The sequence below is a fragment of the Nicotiana tabacum genome, chromosome 22, assembly GCF_000715075.1.
Source record: "Nicotiana tabacum cultivar K326 chromosome 22, ASM71507v2, whole genome shotgun sequence".
NCBI lineage: Eukaryota > Viridiplantae > Streptophyta > Magnoliopsida > Solanales > Solanaceae > Nicotiana > Nicotiana tabacum.
In genome coordinates, this window is record NC_134101.1 from 69,867,323 (window position 1) to 69,876,216 (window position 8,894).

At 39.8% G+C, this 8,894-nt stretch overlaps 1 protein-coding gene across 1 annotated transcript; it reads right to left on the reverse strand.

The window, feature by feature from the left end:
* Window positions 1–7,067: 7,067 nt before the first annotated feature.
* LOC107762866 (uncharacterized) lies at window positions 7,068–8,566 on the reverse strand. Its single transcript, XM_016581266.2, has one exon. The coding sequence runs from the start codon at window positions 8,335–8,337 to the stop codon at window positions 7,219–7,221; it is 1,119 nt and encodes a 372-aa protein (XP_016436752.1). The 5' UTR covers window positions 8,338–8,566; the 3' UTR covers window positions 7,068–7,218.
* Window positions 8,567–8,894: the final 328 nt, after the last annotated feature.

Consider the following 8,894-nt stretch of genomic DNA (forward strand, 5'->3'; position numbering starts at 1 on the left):
ATCCAAGGAAAGTTTCCGGGGTGCATAGTTGTACGACCCCATCCCTTGCAAAGAGTTCACATATTCCATGAAGCCATCCATCTCGTCATCATCAAAGTTGAGCAAGACGGACTCCAACATATCACCCACATTAATCGTGGCACTTGTGTCATCAACAATCACATCGGTCACCAAGTCTACGAAAGAACACACTTCATTGCTATTTGGTTGCCTCATAGATTTGCACACGTGGAATACCACCTTTTCATCACCCACCCGTAAAGTGAGCTCTTCGGCTTCCACATCAACAAGAGCCTTCCATGTAGCAAGGAAATGTCTTCCAAGAATAATCATCACCTTATAGTCCACTTCACAATCAAGAATGACAAAATTCGACGGAAGAATGAACTTATCAACACGAACCAATACATCTTTAATCACTCCCAACAGTCTCTCCATGGTACGATCGGCCATTCGTAATCTTATAGATGTGGGTCTTGGTAGCCCAATTCCCAAAGTCTTGAAAACTGAATAGGGTATCAAATTAATACTTGCCCTAAGATCACAAAGAGCTTTAGCAAATTCGGCACTTTCAATGGTATAAGGGATTGTGAAAGCACCGGGATCTTCCAATTTAAGAGCCATTGAATTCACAATTGTACTCACTTGATGAGTGACTTTGATAGTTTCAAAATTCATCGACCACTTCTTTGTCACCAAATCCTTCATAAACTTTGTATAACCGGGCATTTGTTCCAAGGCTTCAACTAATGGCACATTGATTGAGAGACTCTTTATCATGTCAATGAAATTTTTGAATTGATTCTCGCCATTTTGCTTGGAAAGCCTTTGAGGATACGGAGGAGGAGGCTTAGGCACAGGTGCCTTAGCCTTTTGCACTACCGATTCCGGTATGTCAATAACATGATCCCTAGATGGGTTCACTTCCTCTTGAGTATCTTCCATATTGTAATCAATATCAATCCAAACTTCATCATTTGATTGCATCACATTTCTTGGGATATCTTCTTGTACCACTTGCTTATCATCCACAAGTTGCTTTTGACTTGAGGTGGGTGCATTTCTACCTTTTCCACTTCTTGTAGTAACGGCCATGGCATGCCCCATGTTGTTCCCACCCTTTGGGTTAACCACCGTGTCATTTGGTAGTGCCCCCTTTAGACGAGAATTTAGAGATTGAGAGACTTACCCCATTTGCACTTCTAAGTTGCGGATCGATGTGTTGTGTGAGGCAAGTTGGGCATCAGAATCGACATTCTTCTCCATCATTTGCTTGAACATGTTCTCAATACGTCCTATTTCATTGTTGGGAGAACTAGGACCTTAGGAAGGATAAGGAGGCGGGTTGCTTGGCTGTTGATACATCAGGGGCCTTTGAGAACCCAACCCCTGATTTCCTTGATTTTTACTCCAATCGCCTTGATTGTTGTTGTTATGCCAATTTCTTTGATTGTTTCCACCACTCCAATTACCTTAGTTATGAGAACTTCAATTTCTTTGATTGTTTTGAGGTCGCCATTGTTGTTGACTTGGGCCTTGGAAGTTATTTCTTTGCCCTTGAAAGTTGTTCACATATTGGATCTCTTCTTCTTGGTCATTATAATAGTCATCTTGATCAAACCCACTATCTTCTTGCAAAACATTGTCCACTCTTTGTTGCACTTGTGGACCCTTTTGTTCTCCGTTTGTTCACCATCATGTTTACTCCCTCCATAACATTAACTTACCTCGGGTTTTGCACTTTTTGAAGTTGAGCCTTTTCCAATTGGTTCATGGTGATGGTCAATTTGGCTATGGCTTGCCCATGGTCATGCAATTCTTTGTGAAGGTGAATCACATTGGGATCACCTTGTGGAACATTAGCCCGGGATTTCCACGCCGATGAGGTATCCACCATCTCATCCAAAATATCACACGCCTCCGCATAAGACGTGGTTATGAAGTTCCCATCGGCAAGTTGATTCACTACACATTAGTTGGTTGTACTGATCCCCCGATAGAAAGTTTGTTGAATCATGTTTTTAGTCATATTGTTGTTGGGACACTCTTTCACCATTATTCTATACCATTCCCATATCTCGTGTAGTGGTTCATTGGGATCTTACTTGAATGCTAGAATTTCATCCCGAAGTATAGCCATGTGCCCGGTAGAGAAGACCTTAGAAAGAAATTTCTCCACCAATTCAACCCAAGTATGAATGGAATGGTTTGGCAAACGTTGCAGCCAATCTAAGGCTTTCCCCCATAGAGAGAAGGGAAAAAGCCTTAGCCTCATAGCATCCTCGGAGACATTTGTTTGTTTACTCCCCCAACACGTATCCACGAACCCCTTCAAATATTTGTATGTATTTTGACCCGGAGCACCGGTGAAGAACCCTCGTTGCTCAAGCAAGGTGAGCATCACGTTGGTGATTTGAAAGTTGACCGCCCTAATACGGGGAGGGAATATTGCACTTGCATATCCTTCATTCGGCAATACCCAGTGTGGAGCCACTCTTGGTGGAGGTGGGAGTGGAGCAGGCACATTGTCCTGAGGCACTCAGCCTCGCCTATTGACTTGAGGTTCAAGAGGAAATTCATCCATTTGATCATCCTCAACGTCCACATCTCCCAGAGCAATATTACCGAGCTCGTTGTTTGCCATGGTTGCACCTACAATTACTCAACACGTTAGTAACACGAAAGGAAAAGAAGATATTCCAAAAAACACACTCAAATATATAGCTAACACCGTTTTTAACTCCCCGGCAATGGCGCCAAAAATTAATCTCGTCCACATCACACCTCAAAACAAGGATATGAAATTGTTTATTGCAATAATAGTAACCCAACAAAGAGTCGGGATTGAATCCACAAGGAGTTATGGTAGTTAGGAGTATATATTCTAGTACGTGAGCTTGAACTATCTTAATTTACACTTCCACAAATTGGTTTTGTTTCTATTTCTATTTTTAAGACTAAGATTGCAAAGTTAAGAAATAAAACTAAGATAATTGTTTTTGTTATTTTTCAAGTTTGTAAAAACGCCTAGGGTTATGACCATCGCCTAGGTGTTCGCCTAATGGGATATAAACCTTAATGCTTATTTTGTTGATCGGGGTGTATTATAGCTATCAACTCTCAATTACCCACTCAGTACCTTTCGGTCAAGGAGTAGTTTTGCCCAATTTGGCTTTCTCAAGTCCAAATGGGTATCACACAAAATGGTTGATAAGAGCTCAAGTCGGATTATTACTATCTCTAGGTTGAACCCTTTAATTGGGTTGATCAATCTCTCGATTGACCCAATTTCTTGTTAGCCAAGTTTTCCTAGACTAAGTCTCTCTTTCTCAAGTAGAGACTAAGTCAAATAGGCATGAACTAATATTTGCAACCATTAATTCCACAAATTAAAGCATGAACAAGGCTAAATAATAAACAATCAATCATAAAAAAAACACTAAATTAGATACCCATAAGGTTTACACACTAGGGTTGGGTCACAACCTTAGTAAAAATCTAGCTACTCATGCTTGAAATTGAAGAAATAGAAGAAGAAATACTAATTAAACTCATATTGGAAAGTCAAAATGATAAAATCTATGTTAAAATATCCCAAAATATAGAAAACTACTAAAACAAGCAAAGAAAAACGGCTACATGACTTGCTGATGTCAAAAGTTAACCTAATTTTGTGAAACTTGTCTATTTATACAAGGCAGAAAATTTTAGACAAAAATTCCCTTCGGGAGGTTCTGCGGTCGCACAATTCCATATGCGATCCGCAGAAGTCTTCATCTTTGCAGGAGCTGGGATTCTGCGGCCGTACAATTCTCCACTGCGGCCACGAGGCATTGTTTCTACGGTCCGCATATTTATCACTACGACCGCAACCTAGTCTTCTGTGTTCCGCATATTTATCACAGCGGCCGCAACCTGGTCTTCTACAGTCCGCATCTTTACTTCTGTGGCTGCATGGCACTCCTTCTGCAGTCGCACAATTCTTGTGCGTTCCACATTCTTGAGGGACTTGAATTTTGGAAATTTGCACACCATCTGAAGTTCATCTCCAGTTCTATATTTGCAGCCACGCAATTCCTGTGCGGTCCGCAGTTTGCTAGGAAACCTTGTTGGGATTTGCTTCATTGTTTGCGGCCGCAGATGAAATTCTGCGGGCCGCACTTTGCAAGCTATTGTGCCTTTTGTTGCCTTGTATTTTGATTACTCTTTTTTGAGTCGGATTTCATCTCGGGAGTCCGACTTCCAACATTCTTGCAAATTTTGCACATTTCATCAGTTTCGGGAATACAATTAAATGCTTTTAGACTAAAATAAAAGCTAAAAGGCGCTAATAAGTAGTCAAAATCTCCACTTATTAGTATTTTAAACCGCTTCGGGATTAGCTCTGGTGTCACGCTCGGTTTGAATGGAAACTGGGTGTATTTCTTTGTGTCCGGTCCTTTCAACACTGGTGGTGCGCCCGAAATTTGGTCTATTCGGGGTATTTGTTTCCCTCATAAACCACATGAGCTCGGTTTTAAAGGGATCATTCCCGTTGTTGTTATCTGTTGTCATTCCCTCCAGCCCCGTCGAAGCCGACCTCACTACTCGGGGTGTTGTTATCAACCCCTTGCGCTGTTTGATTTGCGGGAGCACTGGGAGGAACTAGACCTCTTCCATTCGCGTTGTTGAAAGCACCTGTCAACGCTTGCCTCAACTCTGTCATGACCTGATCTTGCCGCGAGAGATGACCCATAATAGCCTTTTGTTGTTCCCTCAAGATTCTCACAGTTTTCGCAACATGCTCATCTTCAGCGTCGTCAGGAGTTGCCTCCCGTACGTGTCATGGATATTGCCCGTCATGGACCGGCGTGGCTACGTCCTCCTCATTGCGGGTGTCACTGATCGAATCTTCATGTGGAAGCAGATTTCCTTGTGCCTCAACGTTGTGTGCGATGTTGACATCGTTATTTGCCATTTGTTTTATGATTTTTTGCTAAGAAACAAATAATCAAACAGATTAGTAATAGATGCAAGGATCAACTCAATTATGCAACTGTCTAAGCCCCACGGTGGACGCCAAACTATTTATCCGTAAAATGGTACAGTTGAATTTATGACGTGGTTTATAGACAAGCAAATCGATTTAATCTCAAAATGATAAATAAATTAAATAAATTGCAAGGCTTAACGTTAAAATCGAGATAAGACAGCAAACAGCTTGGTTCCGGGAGTAAGGCTTCCGTAGACAGCAATAAGAATATCAATAGACATAAATAGAGCATTATTGAGCTTAGAATAATGTGTAGCATAAGTTTATCAGAAATTTCGTGTCCTACAATGGTTGTTGGACTCACTATTTATAGCTACACCTAAGGAACAAGGTCCTAGGATCAAGCCCCTCTTAAATGGCAATTATGGGGGCCATTGATAAATGTGTAACGACATGCTATGAATGCCAAAATTCTCTGTAACGAATTGTGTATTTAATTGAATATTCCTCATTGAATGTCATCGGGCGGCAAATATTCGTTTGCCTTCGTTAGCAGTATTCCCTTCGGGGTCTGTCCGGTGCCAACCGAAGCTACTGTCCTCGGTCTTGATTTTCACTTGCCTTGCTTTCCATCTGTCTCCGGTTCCACGTGTCGCCCTATTATTCGAGTATTTAATACAAACCGATTTTATCCTATACAGGATTAATCTGACATTTTAATATTATATTTCCATAAGTAGAAAGCCTATTAATAGTGGTGGATGTAGAAATTTCACTAAATAAATAAAAAAAGTAAATATATGAAAAAACCAGTAAAAAAAAAGATTTCAACATATACACTATGTAACTTCTTAGCGAAGCTGGTTCAAATAAATCCCTTCCGCACTTAGTTCTTGCCCATGCATATTAGACCTTATCGAAATTGAAGAAGGTTCTTTAACAGATCATCACAGATCACATTCTTTATCCAAAGTTATTAAGCTTGCAGATTTCTAATGATTATTGACACCTAATTCTCCCTCCCTAAATGACTAAAATGATGTAGCTTTACAGCATACTGTTGCTCGTCCTCGTGCAAACATGAGTCACGATCTCCCACTTGGCCCCTACTACAAACCATGTGATCCCATTACTATATCAGTACTATCTAACTTCAGCATTTAATGTTTAACAAAATAGCGAACACAAAGAAGAAGTCATCCAAAAGTAAGATGCCACATCTAATAGACTTGGATGTGTCCCAACGGAAGATAATAGGTATTCGATAAGAAAATTAAAAATATACTCAAGCTGACTTTAACACTATCGCTGTAAATAGAGACCGAATACTACTTCTACCACCTTTTACCCTTGCGCTAATAGTTCAAAACCCAATTTTACAATGTCAATGACTGTTTAAAGAAAAATGAAAATTCTACAATGTCAACACAAAGTTAAAATCTTGTAAATAAATTCTGATATCGACATATGCAAGTTAACTCTAAGATATTCTCACAATCGCAATTCCTCCCTACTCAATTATATAAAGATAATCACTAAGCTGACAGGTACATACTTAAGTCTTAAGGAGGACCGTACAATGACTAAGAGGCTACAATCTGGACTATAGTATAGCGATTTAAATTTTAGGAGTCCGAACCACTACAAACTTGGTTTACTAGGTTGAAAACCAAAAGAGAAATAATTACACCTCAAACTTATTTTTTTCCTTCAAATTAATGAACCAAAGGACTAATATAATGGTTTAACTACAGGTTGCCCAAGCTCCCAACTCATCTGGAGAAAGAATTGTGTCAATGATCCTACTAGTTGATTTGAGCCGCAGGAACATATTCACATGAAATACTAGAAGAATTTTAATCTTGTAAAAGATTTAGTAGTGTTACCGAAAAACTAAGACGTACAACCATCACTATAAGGAAATTCTGAAATTAAGAAATTATTATCTTCACTTTAATATATTTCAAAAATATACTTGAAAAGATGTTTAAAGATAAATATAAAAGACTATTTAAAGCAAAAAAAGTATACCATGCCTAAATTATGGATTCGTTAATGAACGGTGCTCTAATATTGCAATAAAGATACTTTAATCTAAAGGGAAAAAGTGCATAACATTACCATTGAGATGCAGTTACACTGGTATTCACTCTAATATCTTTCTATCTATAAAGTTTGTAACACTGACGATTCACACCAAATTCCCCACGAAACATACATCACATTATAATTATCACAACCATTTATCATACAGTGTACACAATCACAAAACAAGGAAGTACAGCCCTCGAATTAAACACCAATAACTCATCTTCTTCATCCAATCTCGACTGGACCCCATTTTCCCTACCCACCAAAGAATCAAACCCTGGATCCTCTTTATCCGCCAAATCCGGATCGCACCCGATCCGACCCGCAATGACCCGACAAACCAACATCGCCCGCTTCACGTTCATGAACCTGAATTCCTCCTCAATATCCTCAGGTACCGACACGTGCGCCCTCCAACTCGTAGGTTGCACGGAAATTCCGTCCATCTTATTTGAGAACCCGCTCTTTATAATCCCGCACACACTACAGTACTGCTGGTTACAGATGCTGGAATTACCATTTTGCCCCAGCTCACACATGAACGTAGTACAATGGAACCTCAACAGTTCATTTCCATCAGCTATACACCTCTCGTCCCTCTTAACGATGACGTTTCGACTGGCTTTAAACTTCACGTGCTCTCTGTAGTCTTCAAACCGGGTTAAAATCCTCTTGCTGTTGTGAACCTTTAGGATCTGATGGATGATCGGGTTATTATTATTCTCGGGCCAACCCGTTTTGAAAATGATCCGAACTATGTTCTTACCTGAATCACCGTCAATGAGCTCTGAAACTGCGTGTTTTATGGACTGGTGTTGTTCGAGATGAATCGGGCTCTGGAATACTTCCCCACATAGGGTACAAGGGTAGATGTCGTTACGTAAAGGGAAGAAAAGCTGGTCGGCGCAAATATCGGATTCGGGTACTGGATAAACGGAGCGGGTAATCGGATCATCGGATGAAATAGGAAAGATGGGTTTGTGAAGGGACCTTGTGGAAGAACATGGAGATTGGATTGAAGGGTTATGGTGAGTTGGGCTAGTAGAATTTTTTTGTATGGGGTCTGGTTTTGATGAGAATATACGTTTAATGTAAGACCAAGAAGAGGAAATAACCTTAGTTGCTTTGTTTTTGGAATGGGGATCAGAAGGGAGTTTTCGTTTTTTTGAGGGCTGATTATGGGAAGCTGAGGAGAAGATGAAGCAGCCAAGGTGAAGTAAGAGGAAGATAACAGAGAGGAAAGTTGAGAAAATGGGACGAAAAACAGTAGCCATTGTTTATGGTTTGGTTTAAGGAATCGTCAATGTGTTTGTCATGACTGGGTCACATTTTGTGAAGTTGAGAGAATCAATGGTGGCTGAAGAAAAAGAAGGGGGGTGTGAAAAAGGAAGAGAAATATATTATAAGAGTAGGGACATGGAAAATGGAAGGAGGATAAAGCTAAAGGTTGGTGTTTGGTGGAAGGCAACTTCATGCCATCTCTCTGCTTGTTCTTGTCTCGCTCCATGGATTTATCGTGAATATTTTATTATCATTATCGGAATAAAGTTAACTTTGTCTATGTGATTGTTTACTCTCAAATGCGAATAACAATTAAATTTATAAATGATTTTAAAGATACGCAGATTAATTTGATACAAAGCGATAGATTAAGTCAAATTTAACAAACAAAGATAAAACAGATTCAAACCGCACGAGGGGATAGTTCCAGCCTTAGTGAAATATTTATCCTCAATCCATGCTCGCTATGACCAGCACTGATGAACAAGAGAAAGAGCTAATAACAGAGAAAATAATAATATATTGCTTTAGAATGCGTGTTACAGTGTCC

Excerpts from the sequence above, each read along its gene's own strand:
- LOC107762866 (XM_016581266.2), bottom strand. The coding sequence starts at position 8,337 with ATGGCTACTGTTTTTCGTCCCATTTTCTCAACTTTCCTCTCTGTTATC.